Source organism: Acipenser ruthenus, chromosome 3 (assembly GCF_902713425.1).
Source record: "Acipenser ruthenus chromosome 3, fAciRut3.2 maternal haplotype, whole genome shotgun sequence".
NCBI classification, from domain to species: domain Eukaryota; kingdom Metazoa; phylum Chordata; class Actinopteri; order Acipenseriformes; family Acipenseridae; genus Acipenser; species Acipenser ruthenus.
This window is the reverse complement of record NC_081191.1, coordinates 16,749,587-16,776,050: the sequence shown is the minus strand read 5'-3', so window position 1 is coordinate 16,776,050 and position 26,464 is coordinate 16,749,587. Positions and strand designations below refer to the sequence as shown.

Sequence of the window (26,464 nt, the reverse complement as noted above, 5' to 3'; positions counted from 1 at the left end):
CAATTTGTAAGACACCATGTTTATATGCATTTTTTTTTATTTTTTTTTTATTTTTTATTTCTAATTGTCCAAAATATAATGTTCCATTGTAACCCCTCATGCAAACAATGTTGTGGGTACCTGAATAGACCTCAATATTTTTTTTGTTTGGCAAAATATGTGAGATGAAGAGACGGAAGTAAAATTTGAAAGCAAGCTAGAAAGAACCACTTCCATTATAAACAGAAGTTGAGATGTTTGTGTTAAAGAAGCCATGGTCAGGTCACACAGCTCATACAACATGTGGTGGTCTGGTTGTCAAGGTTTTGTCGTTCACTGTTTTAACTTTTCTACTAGACCCTGAAGACTTATTTTATTACTTTAACACATGTAATCAATGATTGGAGATTTTACTGGAAATTACATCAGTTTTCGGTTCATTACTCTAAATTACTCACCAGGAAGCATGAGGGTGGTGTACATGACACCAAAGGCAAAGGTTATACACCTCTGTTTCATGTGTTGAGTAAGTTCTGTTTTTCTAACTATCCTCTTTTTCCAGTTTACCAAGTTGAGGCTAAAATTGACCTTTATGAATATGCCATAATAAAGACTTCCTTAATACTTCAAAAAGCTGCTGTGGTCTGTTTTTTTTTCCCTCCTTCTTTTTAGTACAGATCCGAGCAGCAAAACGGAGATTGTACTGACCACAGAAAAAATAAGTAAACAAAAAAGAAAAACACTGCCACCATAATGTAAGCAAATAATTCTGCGAAATCAAATGTGTTTGCTAAAAATAAACATGTTCCTACACATACCATCTGTAAAGCCATTAATATGTCCAATGTGTAAAAGAAAGAAAGAAAAATAGTAATGGTAAGACTTAACTTGGCACCCTCTCAGTTCTTTGAAGCCACAGCAAAAGAACACAAAAACTAAGGACGTGGCTATTTACGATTTGCATATTCATAGATTTATTTTCAAACTTATGTTTCAAATCCTAAACTGTAACGATGTTTCAGAGCACAATATTGGACAGCTTACCAGCAATTATTTTTTAATGGATTATGAGCAAATAAGACAGCCTGAAAACAGAATGCATTATTCTCTCTTGTCACAGGGGAGTATAATCTGCCCATTTCTATAAGATTTAAAACACTCATTGGCTGTGGTTATTATAATATGTAATGCAAACCAGATTCACGTAATTTTCATAATATAAGGAACATCTTTTTAGAAAATTGTGAGGCCTGCATTAATTACCCAGCACCGAGGTGAGTGCCAATGGAGATTCCTTAACCCAACTGTGGTTTATCTTCCAGTCATTCTATATCTGGCCACAGAGACTGAACATTTGGTGCTGTGCTCTGAAAGAATTATTATTACACTGCCCTGTTAAAAATCAAAATTCACATTTGTCATGGAGATTTTCACAAAGAAAACGTAAAAAGGGGGTGCCTGCATGTCAGTTGGGAACTGGTCTGTATTAAAACTAGCTTAAAGAGCAGTTTTGTAAGATTATGAAACATAATATATACATATTATAATTATATAACTATTCTCCCTGGTTTAGATTCACTTTGCATATAATTTTCTGTTTCAGTCAATGCATCCTGGAAACTTTTTAAATCTCTTCTTCTGTATGTGATATTTTTTACTGATGTACTGCTTACTTCCACTAGGGGCAGAATGTTGCAGGGGGTCAGGTTAATGCTTAATGGAGTACAAAGTGCACCTAAACAGGAATACATAGGAATACATAAGTTATGATAACAGTTATTTTTCTGACCCATACCATCAATAGGAAATTGGCAACCATATTAAAATCTCCAGTGAAAGCCCCAACCACATTTTAAATGAACAAATCCCTTATATTTTGCTAAAATATTTAGACAGAACAAGCCCCCTGAGGTGTGATGTGTCTCGTTCAGGGTCACCCTCTATGGCTTCCCTACGTTTGAAGGCAGTCAAGACAACTCAATTAAGTTTCAAGGGCTGTGAAAATTGTTGAAACTGTAACAGAAACTCAGAAAGAACAAGAGGAAAAATAAACTGTTCCCATTTTCATGTTAGTTTATTGCTTTTTTTTGGTTTAATAACGGGCAATGTGATGAATTACAGAGATAGTAAAAACATTAAACATAAACCTCATATCCTCTTTCAAGTTCTTTGCCTGAGTTTTTTCTTCAATAACCAGCAAAATGTAAAATGACTGGCGTTTTAAAAACATTAAACCAAAGTCTCACACAGACAGGGAAATCCAAAATGTGCTCTTCCATTCGTAACTGATAAAATTGTCATAATTACTTTAAGAAACTGATAGTGTTTATATAACAAAGTACAAATTCAAGCTGAGACAAATGTACATTTCATGCAATAAAAACTTAATAATAAAAAAAAAATAATAATCTAAAAAATAAACCAAATAGTTATTAGAGTTCAGAGCCACTAGTTCCTGTTTTTATAATCCTGAAACCCCAGTTTCATTGTCTCATAGCAACAGCAGGGCCAGTGAATGCAAACACATTTATTGCAGCAGTCATCTCCCTCCAACACTGATGCTACTAATTATCCAGTCCATTAAGCAACTGAATTTCCCATCCTTGTTCTTTCTCTATTGCTTTTTGTTTAAAATGACTATTATATTAAAGTTATCCTTATGTCTATCTCCAAAAGGTGAAAAGTTAGATTAATTCAATAGGTGGATTAAAAGGTCTGTGTACTTTTAGAACATGTTGACGCTGATTTGGTTAGCGCCGGCCAATCCATGGAAAGTGGGAGCCAGAAAAGAGAAGCAGACTTCCCCTTTAACGTGGACTACGTCTTACTGCGCATGATGTATGAGCTTTGTATCATCATTGTTTTGGTTTGGTTGAAAGCTCTAATTTGCAGAGCAGCACTAAGTTTTCAAGCTAGGTTGTCACACAGAGAGCCTTGTATGTACATAGAAGCCTGCAGAAGTGTTTTTTTTTTAAAATTTTTATTTACAGTATTTTAACAATTTTCAACTCTCCTGACTTATGGCCAGCACATTTTCTTTTGTAAAGTATAACATACAAATTAGAGACTGGAGAACTTATGTACAGTAAAGGGTGACAGCACATCAAACATGATAATTAAATGCTATAAACACAAGCCTACTGTAATCTGATGCCAGTTACAATATGGTCAATGCTGGTTAAATGTATGTAAAAACTACAAACATGATCTAAACAGAGAGGGTATCTTTTTTCTATTTAATAAAGTACTGCAGTATTCAATAAGCTAACCTAGCAGCAACTTTTCAAAATAAACAGCGGGGGACATGTGTGTCATAATTTTAATGCCACAAATAGGCGAGTAAAGATAGATCATAGATCACTTTATTTGATCTATTTATGCTTGCACGCAATTTTCACAATCTACAAATTGAAATGTGTAATTCTGAAGGGTACAATACAGACGCTGTACTGTAAATCTGTGAAGCACATGTGTGTGTTGTATCGGATATGCTGTATATTGCAGTGACATGCTATATTGTTAATTTACACATTACAAAGTACATTTAACTATTTAACAAAAAAAGGATAACCTTTTTATCATACAATTGACAATTTTATTAAATTTAAATAAATAATAAATACATTTAAGTTACATTAATAGTTTTCTCTACATTGGCTATGTTTACAACATTCATGACATATATACTGTAACCAAATGTAAAGCTATGAGTGTTGCGCTATTATTGTTTTGCTATTTTTCCTGGGTTTACAACAAACTTCTAAGTGCCGTGCCACTGGGTGTCATTTTATGTTAATTAAGAAAGGGCTACGCTAATATTTCATATAACACGCACCATAAAAACGTACCAATAATTAAATTAACACTAGAAGCCCCGCTGAGGTCATTTTGGCGGTTTTTGGTTTTAAAATGTAATTTTCTCCAGTCGTGTAACACATATGGGGCTGTGCGTTCATGCACCTTTCTGTCCGTATGTATTAAATATTCTCACAAAGCATGAAATGTGGGAGTGCAGAAATAAAGGCGATATATTTCATTATACCTAAAAGCCCCGGGAGCAGTCACATTGACGGCCACATAGAAAACAGTTGTATTGTGATTATACACAATGGTATTCTACTTTATTATTTTTATTTACCAGTCCGCAATGTGTTTAGCTGTAATTAGATTAGTCTCTACTCTCTGCCTGAGTGAATGACTGACAGTCTATTGTTTTTCAATCAGCCTTTTGAAAGGCTGGCGCCTGCTTGCCAGCTGCGCTGCTTTGGTCAGTCAATTAGCATCGGGACTAGTAAAAATAAATACTAGAGATTGTGGCGTTTTACAACGCAACAAAATATGAAACTGATGTTTGGATCAGATGGCACGGAAGTCTTCCGTGAAAGCTGGCTCCCGACGGTAGCCTGTTCAGGTGTTTTACAGTGTATTGGGTACTTTACAAGGAATGCACAGAGCAGAATTTACCAAGGAGAGAATATATTTTACAGTTAGCACAGGAACTTCGCAAGAAGCATTTGAAACAGAGAGAAACAGAGAGAAACAGTGTGTACCCACAGCTGAAGCTGGCAACCCTGCCGAAAGCCGCCAATGCAGGTTGGTAAGTGCAATAAAAATAAAACTTCAGACAGCTGTGCCTTGTGCCGAAAGGCGGCGTGGAGAAGCGCATTATCTTACTCAAGGTAAAGGAATACCATTTTGTCAAAAAACAAGAAAAAAAGAAAAAAAATTTGACTTTATTTTATAACTTCTTGCGCTGTGCGCTTCTGTAAAACGTTTTCTTCTAAGTTTATCTACGTTGTTCGGTTGCTTTTGCTCATCTGATAATAAACTGATTGCTGTTGAAAAGTTAAAAATGTATTGTTATCGTTTCAGTTTTATAAATATGTATGTTGCAAACCGATGTCTGTTTAGATGTTTATTTACTTACATTTTCTTGTTTTGATTTGTAAAATAAATGTTCATATGTATGTGTGTTTATATCTGTTCAGCAAAGGCGAATGGCCAACATGACAGCAGTTTTTATGCACTTTTGTGTATTTTATTTAAACCTTTTGTTTTGGCATGAGCAAAATAATCTGTTATACAATGACATTAGAAATGCGTGTAGCAAAGGAGAAGCCATACTAATGGGGAATTTCAACTTCCCCCATATAAAATGGGAAAACCCGATGGGGAGCATGACGGATTAAATTGAAATGGTGGAAGTGACAAATGACTGCTTCCTAATGCAATCTGTCAAGGCACAGACTAGAGTGGAGGCATGCCTTGACTTAGTCTTTTCAAATAACAAAAGACAGAATAACTAAAACAGAGGTCAGAGAACCATTGGCAAACTCAGACCACAACATGGTCTCATTTTAAGTGATTTTTAAAACCCAAAAAGTAATGACTAAAGCTAAGGTTTACAATTTTAGAAAAGCAAACTATGAAGGTATTAAACAGAGACTAACAGAAGTAGACTGGAGTAAAATAGAGAAAACATCCACAGAAAAAGGATGGCTGTTTTTTAAAAATGTAGTACTAGAGGCACAAAACAATTACATCCCAAAACTCTAAATCTAAAACAAAATGGCCAAAATGGTTTAATAGATCAATTAAAAAAAATATTCAGCGAAAAAAGGCACTTTACAGAGCGTTTAAAAAGGGACCAAAAACAAAGTACACAAAGAGAGTACTTGGAACTGCAAACACAAGTCAAAAAGGAAGTTAGAAAGGCCAAGAGAGAGATAGAAATCAACATTGCTAAGGGGGCTAAAACCAATTCCAAAATGTTTTCCCAATATTATAACAGCAAGAGAACATTCAAAGAGGAGGTTAAATGTCTAAGAGACACAAATAGCAAAATCATAGACGAAGAAAAAAAATAGCAAATATATTAAAAGATTACTTTTCACAACATTTCGACTTGTTCCTATCCAGTTTTAAATAACAGAGGCAGAAGTGTTAAAGGGACTAGGAGCTCTTAAAATAAACAAATCCCCTGGACCGGATGAGATCCTCCCAATAGCACTCAAAGAAATGAAATAAGTTATTTACAAACCGCTAACCAAGATCACGCAACAGTCTCTTGACACAGGGGTTGTACTTATAATGTGCATTATAAATATCATACGGGAGATACTGAAATTGAAGAAGGAATCTATGATAAAGACCTAGGAGTTTATGTTGACTCAGAAATGTCTTCATCTAGACAATGTGGGGAAGCTATAAAAAAGGCCAACAAGATGTTGAACTTAAATCAAGGGAAGTAATGTTAAAACTTTACAATGCATTAGTAAGACCTCATCTATAATATTGTGTTCAGTTCTGGTCACCTCGTTACAAAAGGATATTGCTGCTCTAGAAAGAGTGCAAAGAAGAGCAACCAGAATTATCCCAGGTTTAAAAGGCATGTCGTATGTAGACAGGCTAAAAGAATTGAATCTATTCAGTCGTGAACAAAAAAGACTACGCGGTGATCTGATTCAAGCATTCAAATTTCTAAAAGGTATTGACAATGTCGACCCAGGGGACTTTTTCGACCTGAAAAAAGAAACAAGTACCAGGGGTCACAAATGGAGATTAAATAAAGGGGTATTCAGAACAGAAAATAGGAGGCACTTTTTTACACAGAGAATTGTGAGGGTCTGGAACCAACTCCCCAGTAATGTTGTTGAAGCTGACACCCTGGGATCCTTCAAGAAGCTGCTTGATGAGATTCTGGGATCAATAAGCTACTGAAAACCAAACGAGCAAGATGGGCCGAATGGCCTCCTCTCGTTTGTAAACTTTCTTATGTTTTTATGCTCTTATAAGATGACTTTTGCCAGAAATGAAATATTAGCAACATATAGTAAACTGAAACACAACTGAATCCATCTATACTTGCAAAAAATGCGTTTTGTAATGAATGTAAAGATGTTGAGAAGTGTCTGACTTTCACTTTAACCTATTGGTTTATTTACATCACATTTAAAATGCTTTACTGTAAAGTTTATTTCTTCTAAAGGTGTATTTAAAATTAAAAGTAAGTAATGATGAGGTTCTGGGATCAATAAGCTACTAACAACCAAACGAGCAAGATGGGCCGAATGGCCTCCTCTCGTTTGCAAACTTTCTTATGTGCTTATGTTCTATGTTCTTGTGCCTTTTTCTTTGTTTCTGTGTTTGCTTTGTTAATAAATGTGCACAACAGCGCTAAACGGCAGCTTCTTTACTCTGAGTCTCTAATTCCTGCCGGTAAAAGCCTGGGCCAAATTTCTTAACATGAGATTTTCAACGGGATTACAGGAGCTAAGGAAGTGTATTTCTGTCTCAGTAAGATGATGATGATTCTTCAGTTTCTCCCTTGAGTTTGTTCAAATTGATCTCCCTCCGATTTATTTTGTAATATTAATCAAAAGACAGCGAAGCACTCACTGAGTCAATTAAAAGTTCACTATTTACATTTCAAAGTGTTTGATGAAACGTCAAACACTTTTTAAATATTAAAAATGTGATGTCGTTTGATTGCTTGTATTTATGACTGCACCTCAACTCTCACTCCGTGAACATTTATTTATTGGACCTTTACAGTTTCCATAATTTTCTTTTGTATATTTTAAAGTTATTTTAAGCATAGTCTATCACACGTACATGGTGACTATATAAATATATTAACATAGCCGAAATTGTTGCATATGACAAGAAGCCAACCAGCTCCATATACAACCGCCTCGTAATCTTCATATATCCCGGTAACTGTCTGAGGATGTATGAGTCGTGTGCTGAGCCATGATAGCTGGCGACCAAATCAAGAATCAGTGACAGTGCTACATCAGTCCAATCAATAGCCCCCAATACATTTGGAAAGCCAGACACTTTGTAAAAGGCCGCTTTTATATCCATGGAGAGCATCGGTCTCTCTGGGATAATAGATATAATTCCTGGTGCGTTTCAACAGGGCATTCAGTACCTGCTGTGAACACCGGGAAAACGTGGGTTGGGGTATCCTACCAATTGCTGACAGTGTCTGAAACGACCCAGATGCTTAATAATGTAGTCTGCCCAGCAATTTCACTAGACCAGGCGCTGCATGACTCCTACCTGTAAGTTTCTCTAGATCAGATTTGATCTCCTCATGTAAGGCTAGTATGATCTCTGTGCTCAATCTGTATCTAGTTATTACCTCCTCACACAGCCCTAGTAACGTCTGCCTGGTCCAAAATACTCTGTCCGACCCTTCTTCTCGCTCACCTGTGTAGCTCTTCTCCTGGTTCTGTGACACCGCCTGGTTTCAATAAGCAGTACTTTTAACACACGCCGAGGCACCTAGTAAAGTTAGCATCCTTAAGTGAATATTTGCATATCAAATACCTCCCTCACGGTATTTGGTGATGTAATTTGCATACATTTCCTCCCATTAACATTATTCATTATATTTAAATGACTCAAACACGGCACTTTTTCCCCACACGCGTTAGGTTGCCTGCCACTGGTTAGTGAATACAGCAGGTGTACACAGCACGCAGCAAAGGGGCTTACTGTGTGCAAAACATGTTACTGTTGTTTACTGAATGTGTCCCTATATGTACTGGGATTTCATTTTATTTTCTAATAACTTTATTCTGTTGTATAATGTTACACATGTTTTTATAGCAACTACCACCTTCGTACCCAGTGTGATCTGTACCAAAATTGTAGCGCCTTGGTATTGGATTTTATTGCTAAATTAAAAGTGCCCGACAATGCAGTGCTTTGAGTATTGTACTCCAGCACTCACCTCAGAAGAAGGGGCTTTGGTGCAGACTGGATTTTAATAGAAACCATCTTTTATGACAGACAACAATACATATTGCTTTAGAGCCAAAAAAGAACAATGGATTTAACATTTACAACGGTGGACCGCTAGACAAAACATTTATACCAAGAACACATTTAAATAAACATAAATTATACAGCGATGTTCCTTTAAATTCTTATAATGAAGGCATCAATAACATTTTAAATTAATTTTAAAACAAAGACACTTGCACACCAGAAAACAAAAAGCTTTTACAAAAATGCCAAAGGCAAGTGCTTGAGCCAATGAGTATAGTCTATCAGTGATAAGCTCTAGAAAGAGTGCAAAGAAGAGCGACCAGAATTATCCCAGATTTAAAAGGCATGTCGTATGCAGACAGGCTAAAATAATTGAATCTATTTAGTCTTGAACAAAGAAGACTACGTGGTGATCTGATTCAAGCATTCAACATTCTAAAAGGTATTGACAATTCCGGCCCAGGGGACTTTTTCGACCTGAAAAAAGAAACAAGGACCAGGGCTCACAAATGGAGATTAGATAAAGGGGCATTCAGAACAGAAAATAGGAGGCACTTTTTTTACACAGAGAATTGTGAGGGTCTGGAACCAACTCCCCAGTAATGTTGCTGAAGCTGACACCCTGGGATCCTTCAAGAAGCTGCTTGATGAGATTCTGGGATCAATAAGCTACTGAAAACCAAACGAGCAAGATGGGCCGAATGGCCTCCTCTCGTTTGTAAACTTTCTTATGTTTTTATGCTCTTATAAGATGACTTTTGCCAGAAATGAAATATTAGCAACATATAGTAAACTGAAACACAACTGAATCCATCTATACTTGCAAAAAATGCGTTTTGTAATGAATGTAAAGATGTTGAGAAGTGTCTGACTTTCACTTTAACCTATTGGTTTATTTACATCACATTTAAAATGCTTTACTGTAAAGTTTATTTCTTCTAAAGGTGTATTTAAAATTAAAAGTAAGTAATAAAACAGAAAAAAAACAGCACGTTACAAAACTATTTTGAAATATTTAGTGCATAGCGTTTTTCTGTGAATGGTTTACATCCTACTGGATCTAGATTTACCTTGCTGCTGTTTTTCTTTAAACAGTGTATTTCAGATCCCTTTGGACTGGTGTTAAATAAAAGCTTTCTTTTTATTTTACTTTTGGGTAGATTATTACTATAATCCCTACAATTTGAGATTTAAAAAATGAATGAGTGGATTAAAGGTTCAAATGCTCACATGAATCAACTAAAATATACAACAAAAAAAAACATCAATATTAATAAATACTGCACTCAACAGCACCACTATGATGGCAGTTTGGTGGTTTGTACAAGTAGCTTGTTGTTTCCTGCTGTTGTGTTACCAGCTAAGCTACGGCAAGGAAACAATAGTTATTCAGGCTCGAACAACCCTCAATTATTATTAAAATCTCGATGCTGTTTGTGGCAAGTACAATTCTATTGGATGGCGCTGCAAGTGCACTGTAAAATGTATTTACTGCAACACAATAAAACTTTATAAACATACATTAGTGCTATGGTGGTTTTTTCCAGTGTATTTAAGTCAATCCTGATGCAACGAATAACAATTCACAAAATTGGCTAGTGATTATGTTTTCTGAAGTCTTAATATAAAAACTGTGTTTTGTAAGTAGAACAGTAAAGGTGACCAGATGTCCCGTTTTGAACGGGACAGTCCCACTTTTGGAACACTGGTCTGTGTCCCCAGAACCTTTCTTGGGATGCTCATTTTGTCCACTTTTTTCCCCCCCCAAGAGCATCGTCACGCTGGTAACAGAAATTACAGAATATTGTATTTTCATGCAGGCTGCTGTGTTTCTACCATATCTAACTTATTATAGTACAACACTTGATGTGAATAAAGAAGGTTCAATGACCAGTAGCATTAAAAAGCGGCTGTACAGCATGTGCAAATCTGGAGAATTACGGAACAGTCAACGTTCATATTTGCAACCAATCACAAAGAATTGCGGGCGGGTTTATCCACTGACTGCTGCCAAAACAAACTGGTGGCTATCCTCGTCTGAATCATCACTCTCACTGCCTGAAGAGGTTAGACTACTGTATTCTAACAATAACGGCTCATACAGGTACTATTGTATTGTGCTGGAATCATTCTCATCCATGATATTTGTATATCTGCATGCAGACGACTTTGCTTCGTGTGTAACTATAGGCGACAAATGCGGAAATAAGTGCTGTCATGTCACATCACAGTTCCATGTTTACAACGCACTGCACTGAAGCTTGTCGTGGTTTGAACACTTTGTGCTTCAAAATAGCCCATCACAACAATAGGACGGGCTGTACAATGTGGCAAAAGTATTTGTAAACATATTTTCTATTGAAATAAGTCTATATTCACTGTCAGTTCACCACAGGTGCCCTCTAAGAAACATATGTTTGTGAATAATACAAAATAATTTATGAACTATTTTCACATTTGTGAAATTCATATTGTAAAAATATTTGACATGTTTCAGAACATTTTTTTTTATTTCTTTAAGTATGCATGTTATGTTGTTTTTAGCAAGACTGAAATACAATAGTTTCAAGTCTCCTGTTGCCAATTTAATTTCTTTAAAACAATATTTACATTGATAGTTGAGTACTGTATATGATACAAATAGTTTAAAACAATTATAAAAAAAGAACCACAGCCTCGTTTCATTTTACCTTTCTTTAAAAAAAATATGTAAATAAGCTGCCTAGAGGCATCTTTTTAATTTGGTGACCCCTTATTTTTATTTCTGTGTTAAATGTATATTTTATCCTGCAAAGAAAATGGAGACAATGGAGTACTCATATTTAAGATTAATGCTATCTGTTGCATAGGTGTGATAGCTCTATAAAGTATTTTACTTTATCACAGCTTTTAGTTTAATAGAAGAAAAACAATGATCCAATCAGAAACTACAATAGAAAAAATATACCAAACAGATACCATGTCATATTAAAAGGTAAGAAATTCAATATCTTGAAAAAAATAGATTCTATGAAGTAACCATTTAATAAATAGAAATATTGAGATATGTAATGTTTTCATGCAGGAAGGCACTGGTTTGCAGATTGGACACTGGAGGATTGTTTATTTAGCAGACGCCTTTATCCAAGGTGACTTACAGAGTCTAGGGTGTGTGAACTATGCATCAGCTGCAGAGTCACTTACAACTACATATCACCTGAAAAACAGAGCACACGGAGGTTAAGTGACTTGCTCAGGGTCACACAGTGAGTCAGTGGCTGAGCTGGGATTTGAACCGGGGACCTCCTGGTTACAAGCCCTTTTCTTTAACCACTGGACCGAGGATAGCATACAGCTAGCGATAGAGCGAGATGGAAAGTGGAAATCAAAGAGAGAAGATGCAGTTTCTTAGGCAGAAAAGGGACTTGATTTGCAGCAGTAATCTGCAATAAAATAGAATCTGAGAATTTGATATTATTGAATTGCTACTGTGTAATGTAATGACTACCTGTTGTGTAGAAATTACATTACAAAGACAATAAGATAATTTATTCACAAAACAAGTTTCACTCTGGATATCACCATGAGTCTCTGCATTCACTTTCAATATGATAGTAGATCAAACATTGCCAAAGTGAAAATAAAAACCAGAGATCTTCCCCGTAGCTTTGATGTTGGAAGTTATTCACAATATTACCATACTGTCCCAGTTTAAGGACTTAAAAATCTGGTCACCTTAAGTGAAGGGCAGATTGAACATGGGATTAAGTTGTTATTTTTCAGTTCTGTAACACTAACAGTTTTTTTTCCTTACAGTTGAGTAAAAAAAAAATTATGCCCCTGTGTCACCCAACAAGAAAGACTAGAAATCATCACAAGTGATGGTGGTGCAAGTCAAGTAAGCAGTTCACACAACAGGTTCTGTTCAGCATAACCTCTTTGATTCAGTTACTACCTTGTATTTCAGTCATTATTCACTTCTTACGAAGGTAGTGAATTGAGTTGAATATTGCACCTGGTGTTGAAGCATTTATTACGAAGAGCCAATAAAATGAAAGCTGTTAACAGAAATATAGTGGGGAAATAGTTTTTAAAAATAGAAGCATGCTTCATCATTTCTTATATTTACAAGGTAACAAAAAAAAAAATCCTTGTGTTGCCCCTTGCCAGCACTTACGCAAAATGCTAACTGTGAAAGGTTTGGCTTCAGAAGGCTGTATATGTATGAGGAAAAGTATGCGCTAGATTGGCTGACAACCTGGTGGATATTATAATTTCCTATTTTTAAAATATCTCTCTCTCTCTCTCACACACACACACACACACACACACATCATACGGTATATCAAGTCACTTAAAAAGTGGAATCATTTTCAAGCAATTTGCAGAACGGCTAGTCTAAGTTTCGGAAAACAAAACCAAAACATTATCAGCGTCAGACAAGAGACACAGGCTCAAATGCTTATGGTACTGATATGTTTATAGTCTCATGAAGAACAAAATGCCTCATGTAAAACCCAATTCAACCCTTGTTTAATTAGCAAATAAAATAAACTTTAAAAAGTGACATGAAAAACATACCCTCCTGTTGGATGAAGAAAGCAGATGTGTTCTTTATCTGTGGTTACATATCAGGAATACTATTTTGAAACCAAACCAAATGGAGAATAATTAAAACACTTTTTGGAATGTGAGGAATAGCTGAAATGAAAGCACACACCTGATTGACTTGAAATAATAAACTGAAGGGACCTATAATGCTAAGCAACCATCCAGGGTGTGTGTGATAGCAAGCATTGCTTTATTCAATCCCTCAACGTTTGAGCAGGACATTTTCCAATTTATAACTGCTGGTGTTCGTTACTTTTTACAACGCGGGACCCAGGGAGAAAAATATATCACTTTACACTTCATGAAAATAATTATTCTCTGTGTGATAAATCAAAGGTATATTGGGACATAACCAATTCATGACATATATACTGTAACCAAATGTAATATTTTAATATAGATAAAATGGTTTGGCATAAATCAAATATAAAAGCACTGGGAAAGGAATCAAGAAACACATTATTTGTTACATTCCAGTCATGATTTCCTATACGGAACACTATCATAAAGCCATAATCAAAATGTTAAATGTACTACAGGTTTGTCAAAATGTCTTCTCAAGAGGCACAGTTCCAGTTTGATGTGAAATTCAGATCTACCCTAAAGTATGTTGCCTGGCATGAGCAAAATGGTCAAAATTAGCCAAATGATTCATCTTAAAGAGTAAATAGCAGGTTCCGAAAAGATGGGTGAAATTCTCAACAAAAAAGTGCAGGTACTCATATTCAGAGCTGGGTGTAAACATTAAAAATTTGAGACAGTTTGAGTGCCAATGAATAAATACTTTTAAAATGTATACATATCGGTACACAATACATCTATAAACACAAAATAAGCCTTAAATAACTGATCAGTTATAACCAATGCACCATAAACAAGGAAGCTGAAAATACTTAAAGTTTTGTATATCACTCAGTCATGTCACTCAGTCATGTACTGTAATATAACACTTAAGTTAAACCTTAAATGACAAGCATTAAGAAATATTACACTATGCAGTAACTGTTGTAGAGAGGGTTTTGCTTCAAGATATCCTAAAAAGGGAAGATGTTATAAAAAATGGTATAAAAAAAAATGATACAAAAAGGTCTACGTCAAACAACGCACAATAGGGGCTAAAATACCCCTCAATTTTTTTTTTTTTATAGAACAGGCACTACTACTACTACTAATGATGTACTTGGCCATTTTAATCTCCATAGTATTCTCTGTGGACAATGTATTCAACGGAAGACACTTCCTAAAAGGTCCTCGCAGATGATGCAGATCACGAGTAAAGGACCAATGGACCTAGTGTGCATTGATTATCTGTCTTTAGAACCAGAAAGGGTGCTGCCAACATCTTGGTGGTTACTGACCATTACACTCTCTATGGCCAGGCTTTTCCCATGAAGGATCAAAGAGTGCAGACGGTCGTGAAAGTGCTATTGGATAAATATTTTGTCTATTATGGTCTCCCGGCCAGGATTCATTCTGACCAGGGGCGTGATTTTGAGAGTCATCTCATCAAAGAGCTCTTGCGGCTGTTGGGGATTCATAAGTCTCACACTACTCCCTACCACCCACAATGAGATCCCCAGCCTGAACAATTTAACTGTACGCTTCTGGATATCTTAGGAACGCTGGACATTGCCCAGAAAGCTAATTGGAGTCAGCATGTAACTCAACTAGAGCACGCTTACAACTGTACAACAGAACGATGCCATTGGATTCTCCCTGTATTTCCTTATGTTCGGGAAAGAGGCCAGGTTGCCCGTTGATTTGTCTTTTGGCATGACGCCAGATGGAATTCATGAGAAAAATCAATGCAAGTATGTTGCTTGATTGCGAGAAGAGTTACAGCACGTCTACCAGCTAGCCACCAAATCTGCCTGAAAAAATTACTAGGGGAACAAGAGGAGATATGACAAGCATGTGCGGGAACAGAACTTGGCCCCCGGTGATTGGGTGCTGCTACGAAATCTAGGAGAGCCTGTTAAGCACAAACTGCTTGACCGATCGAACCATGAACCATACACTGTTGTGGCAAGGTTACACAATTACCAGTATATAGACTGAGACCTGAGAGAGGGACAGGTCCTGTGAAGACAATGCACAGAAAACATCTTCTGCCTATTGGTCACTTGGTCCGTATGCCTGAAAACCAAGCCACTTTGACTCGGCAGAGAACCCCAGTCACTCGAGCTAGCATCTGTTCTCGAAAAAGAGCTGGGGATGTTCGACCGAAACCCTTTGAAGATCATGAGAGAGGAGTACTGACCCCTGCGTTGGAATCTCATGAGTCTGAAGACAAATCAGAGGAGGACTGCTGTCCAGTACCTCTGCGCTTTAGCAGACCAAATACCTTAGAGGTGGAGAGACCAGACTCAAGGCACAAGATGATAGATGCCCCTAGGTGCCTTAGTCCTGCTCCATCAGTCACCGATGGTTAGATGGAGACCGGAGACAACTTGTCTATTTCACCAGTTGTGGGCAGTGAAGTAGCTGAGCCAAGTGAACCCAACGTGGAACCCCTAGCACCGGTGGATTCAGAGACTCCTATTGAACACCCTGTGCTGAACGCAGAGCCTGTGGAGGGCGACGTCCCAGAAGCAGCATCTGAGGAGGATCTCATTGCTCCAAGAAGGTCCTTACGTGAGGTCAAGCCCGTAATTAGGTTTACGTACGATGAGCCTGGAGTCTCTGCTGATCTGCCTATTACCATTTCTCATAAAGGAGTAATAGTACCGATTGGCACTAGCATGGCATTTTCATAAGATAGCAGTGTTGCTTGTAACACAGTGTGGTGCAACCCCTTAGCCACATGCCAAAATTGTAATAGGTAGCTTTAGGGTTGGGCTACCAGTAAATCTTCAATAGCCGAATTGTGTATATAGTTATCGCCTGATGAGGGCATCTAGGCGTTTAAGAGGGGGAGGTTGTAGCCCCGTGGATTTTAAAAGGGGCTTTCTACACAATATTTACAGTAAAGTTAAACTGCCACTTTAGACAGCCTGTTAGGAAAGAGGTGCAGAGGTCAAACAGTTAATTAGCCAGCAAATGAGGAGAGTGATATAAGCTGGGGGAGGCAGGGAAAAGGAGAGAGAGAAGCTAATGGCAGATGGTATGCAGGTGATACAACCTAAAATATAAATATAACCTCCACGGTTAATAGACAAAACAATCCTAACTCATCTGTAGATGTGTGTTTCTCTAAACGAGAAAAAAGACGCAGGGGACTCCTCTCTGTAGCCAGCAAGTTTGTATGCTGTGTGTCCGAATAGAAAAAAAAAAAAAAAAAAACTGCGCCACAAGTGTGTCTTCTGCCAGCTTTGGACAGCACTTAGAGTGACCGGCAAGTTCCAAGTTCCTCTGAAAGGAAGCATACAGGCTGCTGAGAGCCCTTTATTCCCCAGCATTTCGCTGCTCGTGGACCTGAACTCTAAAAAAGACGTGACAGGACTGCAGTGCTGTAAGTACACAACTCTTGGAGTTCTAAATAGGACACACAACTATACATAATTAATTCGCTGACTCAGGGTGTGGGAATTCCACTGATACATGCCTGAAGGAGCTTTTGTAGCCACTCCGCACCCCAGCTTTGCTCGGGCCCGCGACGTTTTTAATTTTTTTTGTTTATGTATATTAGGCCTACTCGCCAGTACAGTAGCGTCTTGCTTAGCAAATAGCACATATTTTGATGGCACACTGTAATTGATCTGTGAAGTATGAAAGAGTGTTGATCTGGTTTAGTATTTTGTTTGTGTAATTATACCACATTAATTTGGGCATTTAGTTGCCTATATTATATATTGTTTGTTTAAAAACAACAAAAAGAATGTAAAGGAGGGGTTGTTTTATTTATAAGTTTCCTTTTAAAGGTCTGATTTTACTTATTCATCCTGCAATAATAATTTTTCTATTGTAAAGCTCTGTAAATGTATTTGATTCAATACAGTGCTTAAGTGAACTAGTTGCTGAAGACAGGATAGATTGGTACATATTTACTTTTTCCTAGCTGTTGAGATTCAGTATTCAGCTACCCCACATCAGCTAGGTGGAGGCATTGCACAATTTAAATGGTTATTTAACCCCTGGTAGTTTAGAAGACGAGGCCTGAAGTTATATTCATCCCTTTGGATCAAGAACTCAGGGCTCATCTTGTGATATAGAAGGTAAACAGCTGTTTATCCACATTTGTCCTATTCTGTGCTGTGCAAGGTAGAGGGACGCCACATGTATATCCTGAAAAGTGAAGCCAAACATGCTTTTGAGTACAGCCTGTCCCATAAAATCAATACTGGAGGCCATATGGCTACAAAATTAACTTCCCCCATCTCTTTCCGTATTGTGAACAGATGATGCCAGGGAGTGATATGAGGCAGTGCAGAGAACTAAGAGCCAGGAGAGCAAGGCTCAAGTACGAGACCACCCACTCGTTATATTTAAAATTGAAAATCAATTTGCGCAAGTACCGGCTTTTTCAATATGACTTGCTGTATTTAAAAGCGCAGTTCACATCCATTGGACAGCAAATACTAAACAAAGACACAATTGGTCCAAATTTATTTCATTATTCACCAAAACCAGCCAATCAATACTTTGCACCGACGGAAACAACCAGTTCTCTACCCGCAACTGCCAATCAGCCGAGTCAGCCAATCACAGCCTAGCTCGACTGGAGCTCAGCATCTTTCAACAACAACAAAAAGAGACACAGACACTTCAGTAATATTGACCCATTCAGATATCTGGCACTGGCCAGAAAAACTAAAGTAACTCTGACAAATAAAATAAAAACATTTCTAATAGCGATAGGCTCCGCGTTTTCGACTTGGGACACAGTGTAGAGCCTTCATAGACGGACACTATTGCTTAAATATATTTAGGCAGACCATCAGTTAATTTATAATGTTTTTTTTTTTTTGTTCAACAGCTTTGCATAGTTTATTTCCAATAGATCTTGATTTTTGTCTTTTTAAACAGGTCTACAGACACCAGTATGATACTGGAAAAGAATACCCTGGGCAGGCAACTGCCTCTCAGTTTCTTAAAGTAACATAAGACAGCTGCTGTTGTGCAAGTTCGTTTTTCTTTCCTGGTACGTGTGTGTGCTTCGAGAAACCTTGTCCCGGTTCATTTCATTCCCAAGAGTGGATTAAGTATGAAATCATGCCCAGGAGGTATTCTATGACTGAAAAAGGTATGGATTATTTCACATTTATCTTTCAATCTGCTCTCAGAGTTCTTAAAATTCACTGACTTGGCAAGCAAAGAATGATCAAGAGAAATGAAATAATTTCACAACTATGAAGTCATCCGGCGTTTTCTTGATCTGACAACTTTGAGGGCTAGCCCATACTTGTGGCATTATTCTGACCTTTCGACAATATGCATTTCAATGGTTGATTCAGCCTGGAAACAATTAAGAAAATGCCCCAGCTCTATGTCAATAGGACCCCTTCTTAATTAATACATTTGTTGTTTTAAACGTATGCAGGCACACAGGGGCTTATGATTAAAAATCACTTGATACAGAGTAATGTAGGAGAGGAAAGAAAAAACAGTAATAGGAAAACTTTAACAGCCTCCAAATTGAATCCATCTTTCAATCTACCTACTTATCCACCCACTTATTTATTTTAAAGCAACTTGTATTCCAAATGCATACTTCTTAAGAAATAAAATGATGTGAAGACTCAACAAAATTGCAATAATTTATATTACAAACGTGGTCCCTATGCTATAATCTCTAGTTTACTTAAAAAAAAAAAAAGGTGACGTGACCTGCTAAAAGAACTTCTTTGTTAACCCACCTTGAACAACAATTTATTGTTTTGTCAATTTGTACATCTACTTAGTAGCCTGAAATGAACCTTCACTAATATACTGCAAGTGTAAAAATATAGTGCAAGTATTGGCTCTGCTGCATATTTTCTATTTGCATTGATACTGCACTGACGAGCAGTCACAAATAAGCACTTGGTTTTGCCCATGGATTAATCCAACTCAATTGGACCAAGAGGCCCCTTATACCAAAGAGTTCTGCCATTTACTTATTTTGTTGTTGTTTGAAGGCTTTTGAAACAGGGTTTAAAATTACACAATCGTGACATGACTATGATATCCTATACATGGAGAAAAATCAAGGTCATCAACACTGTCATACCATGTGGGACAGGAGATCACACATGGTTTATGATTCATCAACCACAACTGGAGGAAACTCCTTCCCAGAAATTTGGTCCACTTGAACACGAATGACCCTTGTACCTTTTTTTATATATTTATATTTCAAAATATCTCAGTCAGAAGTGAGCTTCTTTGACCAGCAATATGCTTGATTTTGACTCATCCAGTCCATCACATTTTCATGAGATTTTTTTTTTTTTTTTTGTGCAAACATAGAAAGAGAAATTACTTTATACTGTATAAACAAATCATGGATCTTTCAAAGTATGTTCTTTGTTGGAAAAAGGGTAATCAGTTAGTTAATATGTCTTAATAACTGCAACCCATCAAACAACTTGTCTGCATTCCTATCCTGGAAGAATCATGTTTGATGGTTTAAGGAAATGTAAAACACAGTAATTAAAAACGAATGTAAATCTTCTCTATAAGCTGAACTCCAGCGAGCCCCCTTTTTCATCAGATTGTGTTTTGTAATACCTGTGGGGACTTGTGTGAGCGCCAGCTGTACTGGTGACTGTGAAGACTTGCCAAGAGCACATTTTCATCAGTATCCACCTGGCCAAACCGCAGGGTCTCATGTGTGTCGTTACAGATCACAAAGTGGCTGAAGACCAACTCCTCTGCCTCTGGATGATGGTTCTGGAAGGAAAAAAGAAAGTGAGCCAATGTGGATAAGATCACTGTAAACAAAAACAAGATATTAAGCAGCTGTGTGTGCCCAATGGCAGTTATCACAACAAAATGCTTGTGTACAGTCCAGCTGACATCATCCATGGGAATTAGAATATTTGGCCCTTTTTGACATTTTTTTTAAATATGTCAAAGCCTTTAATATACCCAACTAATTATAAATCTGCTATTAGGACAGATACCCTTACAGTACCTCTAAACCCTTGTTTATGCTTTCAAAACATAAAAGCTTTAGATTCAGGATGGATCCCAGATTTAAACTGGATCTACTTGAAAGCGGACACTGTGACTTTGAACTGTTACTAATTTGAACAATACATAATAAGTTCAATATATTGTAAGCCTTTTATCTGCATGCCATTAATTTGAACTAATTTGGATTTTGTTGATCTCGAATCTCAATGACTGCCAACTGCGCAATGTACTGTATACTACCGGTATGCAATACAACAGTTTTATCAGGGGTTTATAGTATGCATCAGTCAATGAAATCCACCTGTTCCAAATCATCAAACATGTACAAAAAAAGAAACAACAACAATGAAAAATAATTTGGTTTAGCCTGTTTTCAAAGCAATAATGGAGAACGCCTTGGTCTAGCATCACCGGGTTACAAGCTCTGCAACCACAGTGACCACTCTAAATACTTGAAGTAGATGCCAGACCTGCTGCTGGGTTTATTGCTGGATTTAGAATCTATTATGTATTTTATGTAATGCAAAAATTGCACTGATTTTCATTAATTTTTTTCACAAGATCAATGGAATATGTTCTGTATATAGAATACACCAGCTTTCAAGACCTCAAAGATCTCTTCAGGTGAGGCGCGGAAACAAAGGTCAGTTCAGCTTCAGAAAACACTACAACAGACACTGAAGCCTCCAAATATTGCTAATGCAAAAATTCTCAGCTGTTGAATTTCAAACAAAATCCTGACAATCTTTTTAATTTCAGCACCAGGGTTGTATTTCTTTCAATATTTGTAGGCCCTGGTGGAATTTGAGCACATTTCCATGAAGGATGGAATAGCCACACGCCCATGTCCCCTGTGGTGTGCGAAGGGGTGTGTTTGCTAAAGCTGTGATGTGTACAGGCAAATTGGCTTAGAACTGTATAGAACATTATGAAACCCTTCTTTAGGTATCAGAGTATTTGTTTAAAAAAAAAAAAAAAAATTAAGATATCAAAAGTGATGTCCCTTATTTGAACTATTTCCTGCATCAAATACATGTTATAAAATCAGATTTTATATCATAAAACCACTTTACAGTCTCTAAATATGCAATGTTGTATATTGCTTTTTAGAAAGCGCAAACTTAACTTACAATAACAGAATTGCTGATTCAGAAGTCATTTGTTTCTTGGATATCCCTACAGTTGTTGAACATTACAAAAATATGTTTAAAAAAATGAAGTGATTTCAAAGGTTTATCAGTAAAAGACTGCAGGTGTATTGAAAAGCACCTATGTTTTAACAGTACAATAACCATAACTAGAATATTGTGTTCAGTTCTGGTCACCTCACTATAAAAAGGATATTGCTGCTCTAGAAAGAGTGCAAAGAAGAGCGACCAGAATTATTCTGGGTTTAAAAGGCATACCATATGCAGACAGGCTAAAATAATGTAATCTATTCAGTCTTGAACAAAGAGGACTACGCAATCTGATTCAAGCATTCAAAATTCTAAAAGGCATTGACAATGTCGACCCGAGGGACTTTTTCGACCTGAAAAAAGAATCAAGGACCAAGGGTCACAAATGGAGATTAGATAAAGGAGCATTCAGAACAGAAAAGAGGCACTTTTTTACACAGAGAATCGTGGGAGTCTGGAACCAACTCCCCAGTAATGTTGTTGAAGCTGACACCCTGGGATCCTTCAAGAAGCTGCTGGATGAGATGCTGGGATCAACAAGCTACTAACAACCAAACGAGCAAGATGGGCTGAATGGCCTCCTCTCGTTTGTAAACTTTCTTATGTTCTTAATATGGACTCATTTCTTTAAAAATAAATAAATAAATAAATAAATAAATAAATGCTGGAAACGTTGATGAGGAATCAGATCCTGTACTGAAAATCCTCCCTGGAATGTGGTTTGATATCATGTATCCCTTCCTAAACATTAATTCCATATTTCTGGTATGAGTGAAATCACAATGAATACTACTGTTCTTTAGTGTGGTAATTCTCATTTCCACTCTGATAGAAAGAAAAATTCTTCTAGTACTCCTGACTTTTATAAGCAGTTAGAAATCAGCTTCTGTGGTAAGGCCGCCTCCAACTTTAAGATTCTTTAGCTCCTTAATGTCGAGGATATAAGCGGAGTACCCCACCACATCACAACAGCCTTGACATGAGAGGAAACTAGAAAATTACAGTAACAACTACAAAAGTATATCCTTCTGTGGTTCATGTTAACACTGCCAAATCCCTGTTTAAATAAGAACCAACTATTCACAGAATGTACCTGTCAGCTATATTTTGAAATGCATATGGCTCTGCTAAATCAAATATACAACAACTTAAAAAAACTAAAACACAGAATTTTTCTTCAAGGCAGATTATTAGCAAGTCGGCCCCACTCTGAGGTGGTGTAAACATTTCAATATCTATAACTCTATTTATACTGCCGCTAGTGGTTTTTCAGCCTTTCTAAACAGGGCCATTGTGAGAAAGTAGGGCACATGCTCTTCTATAGTGTAGTCTTTCATAAGAACAATGAAAGCTGCTTGGAAATGACTTCCATCTTCAGAAATTTTCATAATAATAAAAAAGTATGCAATCTGACAGATAACAGAAACATGTAATTGGTAATTAACAACTAATGTTATTAATAACTAATTCAGTACTATTATGCAACACTGTCCTCTACTAATCACTAGCACTCACAACAAAATAATAATAATAAATAAACAAATAAAAAGTTAGCCGCCTTATTGACACATGTGCTGCTGAAAAGAATTTCATACTTGAGAGGAAAACCTCTGAGCTAGATAATTGCTTTTCATGAGATCCCTAAAAACCACAGATACTATACATCAGCGTACAACTATTATATGGAGCTGCCACCTCCTATCAAACAATTCTGTTAACAGCTGATATTAGACAATAGCCAGACATGTACGGCAGGCTACGCCAGCCCCCATTGCATGCACACTACATCTGTCTTTGTGGAAGTATCCTCTGTACACTATATTGTTGCAAAATCCAAATGCATCAATGAAAAAGAGTGCTGCAACAACCTTAACACAGGGGCCATGTTCACGGGTGAACATGTATGGCTGTACCAATTCTAACTGCTACCTGTTCCACAACAGGCTGGACTGCATGAGAGTTGAGCTAAAACACATTCTTGAAAGTTGCCCAGTTTACACAAGTTTGGAGAAACTCATCACAAGCCTAATGAAAATAGAATAAATTAAAGGGAGTAAAACCTGATAGGAGAATAGATATACATCTGTATTAATAACAGCTTCATTTCAACAGTTTGACACTTCTTAGTAAGAAAAGGATGCAGTTGTTCCTGTAAATCACAGCCCTTCTGAAACTCAGAAAGATAGCTGGAACGATGTAATGTTGAACACATATTTGAACTCAGGAAAAGAAAAGCCTTGGGATTTATAAAATATTGTATTTATAAAGTTACGTGGCAGCATTATACCCTTGCTTTAATCCACCTCCATAAGCAAAATAAATGTTAATCATAAAGAAAATACAGAACTACTGTTGCTTTTCTCTCACCTGTTGCCAAGCCTGCAATGCAGTGTCCAGGGAATGAACGGTGTACTGCCCAACATTCACAAACATGGGATCCACAAACACATTGCCGTCAATCAGCTGCTCTGATGTGCTGCTGGAAGCAGCCACCTGTCCCTGGAGAATGAATGGCTTGACTAAACTCTGCATGGTCAGGTTGCGATACTCAAGCAGCTTGCAGTCCAGCTCAGCAGAGAACTGAAGCTCTCTGCACACAGAGCCGGGGCTCCATTGTCGGAGATAAACTCTGGGCTCTTTCAGAGACAGGACCAAGTACTCCTGTTCTGTTGGCAGCTTCTTGTCTGAAATAAATGGCCGGAGACGCTTGGAAGGAACTGCAGATAAGAAGAATTAAAATGGTTAACTTACAGTAACTCTGGGGTAATGGCACAGGTAATTGCTAGATTCGACAGCCATTATTATTTGTTGTTTCCTATTATTTGTTGTCTCCTTCAGAGATTCGGGTTCCCCACCCATTGCTGTTGAATAACTTAACTGTTAAGGCCACTAAGCTACAGTACGTTTGCTTATATAAAGTTTGTTTAGAAATAAAGCTAAAAAAAAGCTCATATAAATGGAAACAACAAAGAAATATGAATGAAAAACACAATCAAAACAGTCAAAAGACTTTTAAAAATAATTTTGCTTCAATGTAAAGCTTAAGGCCCTCTGTCCCATACAAAGTATTGTCACACAAGCATAGTATGTAAAGAGTACAAGAGCCTGGATTTGATGGGTTAAGAACCACTAGAACAGGCAGCAACTATGCCAGATAAACATGCTTTCAAAATATTCAAAAGTAATATATATTTATTTTAAACCGGCAACCAAACATGGCAAGTACAGTACGGGCCTTTCTGTAACATTGTATCATATAACTCCCTTTTATTTGCATGTTATTACTTTAAGCTAATCTTGCAATGTCCATTTAGTGGATGATTACTGCAGTGAATGGTCAAGTTGCTTTGTTACCTGCACCTAGTTGATCTAGGTGATGACAAAGGTGGAGTTCTACACGGGCCAGCTGTAGAGACACACCAGCCGAAGGCACGAACCAGGGAGCAAAACAAGAGTCCACCCTGGTACAGGCTGCTAAAGCTGTTGGAGACACCAGCTGGTCACATGGGATCTGAGAACCAGACTCGCTGTCAGAGCTGAGACCATGCAGCAAAAGGAAAAGAGACAGAGGAAATGAAGCAAAGGTAAAATCTCTCACAACCTCTCTATTCAGAGTTGTATATACAGTATGTATATATTGGATATCTCCATTGAATGCAAACACATTCAACATGATTCTTTATTGGTGTGTATAAGCATCCCATTGTAATTATTATTATTTTGCTGAAGTTATGATACAAATTGGTTAATTTCATACTCACATGTTTAAATATTACTGAAATACACTGCGTTCAGTATTTTTACATTAATGAAATGCAGATGCATATTTGAAATTTCAGTGGATTTTTAATGTTTTCCAATTCCTCCCTTTTTGTCCCTCTTGAGTCCTTACACCCACACAGAAACTGGGCTTGGCAAGATATACAAACCAAAAAATGAGTGTGGGAGTGTTGCAGAGGGGTGTTTGGCGAGATAATTGAAAGCAGGAACAAATGACCTACCAACAAGCTGACTCGAACTTCCCATCCCAATACACCCAAAGGTAATTCTGATGAACAACAAGTAGCATGCGGTCTGCTGGGAAGTCTTATTACACTGATTTGGACCATTTTTAAAATAACGTAGAACTGCTGCAATCCAGACACAGCACAATTTTGCTCTGCTGTTGCATGAGAGATAACAAATCTGATTGCGCACCCCACAAATAACTGGACAGAACTGGTGTACTATTGTGACCACCTCACCTTTGTTCATCAGCTGTGTCCTGGCTATTGTTCAAGACTATCCTCCACAGGTCAGAGGCCACAAGCTCCTTCTGCTCACCGGCCAGGCTGATGCTTGGTAGCTGCAGCTCGCAGGATTTGCTCTCAGACAGGCTGAACTCCCGGTAAGGGACAAAGGACCGCTGGAGCTCATCCCAGTACTCCAAGCTGCAAGGCACCTGTAAGAAACAAGTAGATTTTGCTTTCATTATTCACTCTTTTGCAATTGATTAAACTGTATATCTAACAGCTGGTAGTTAATCGTTTGAATGAAAGCCTTGTAAATCGTATATAACTATATTAACTAGATTTAATTAAATAAGACACTCTGTATTGTGCAACAAGTGTCCATTATGTCAAGGTGGTGGTTATGGAAGGTGACCATTTAGTCACAATGAAAGCAATGGTCATTACAGGCATTCAAAAGGTAGAATAGGCCAATTGTAAGTACAGCATGTCAATGGTTATTTTTAAGTCAGGACACATGTATTGTATCTTCTGTTTTGAAGGACAACATTTTTATAGCCAGCAATGCATTGCTACCCATATTGCAAATATACCAGGGCAACAGGAAAAACTCTATCCCAAAGAGGTTTGGTCATAAAACCTTTCCAAGGATAC

The 26,464-nt window shown here is 37.2% G+C and overlaps 1 protein-coding gene across 2 annotated transcripts in view; it reads right to left on the bottom strand.

The window, feature by feature from the left end:
* LOC117394303 (intermembrane lipid transfer protein VPS13B-like) overlaps positions 1–26,464 on the bottom strand; it is a 370,657-nt gene that overhangs the window by 34,659 nt on the left and 309,534 nt on the right. For both annotated transcript variants that reach the window (XM_033992431.3, XM_033992429.3), the window contains exons 40-43: positions 25,826–26,022; positions 24,936–25,117; positions 23,949–24,298; positions 19,996–20,157 (exon numbers count right to left, since the gene is read on the bottom strand). In XM_033992431.3, coding sequence (XP_033848322.2) covers positions 19,996–20,157; positions 23,949–24,298; positions 24,936–25,117; positions 25,826–26,022 — 891 coding nt within the window. The remainder of the gene's footprint in view (positions 1–19,995; positions 20,158–23,948; positions 24,299–24,935; positions 25,118–25,825; positions 26,023–26,464) is intronic.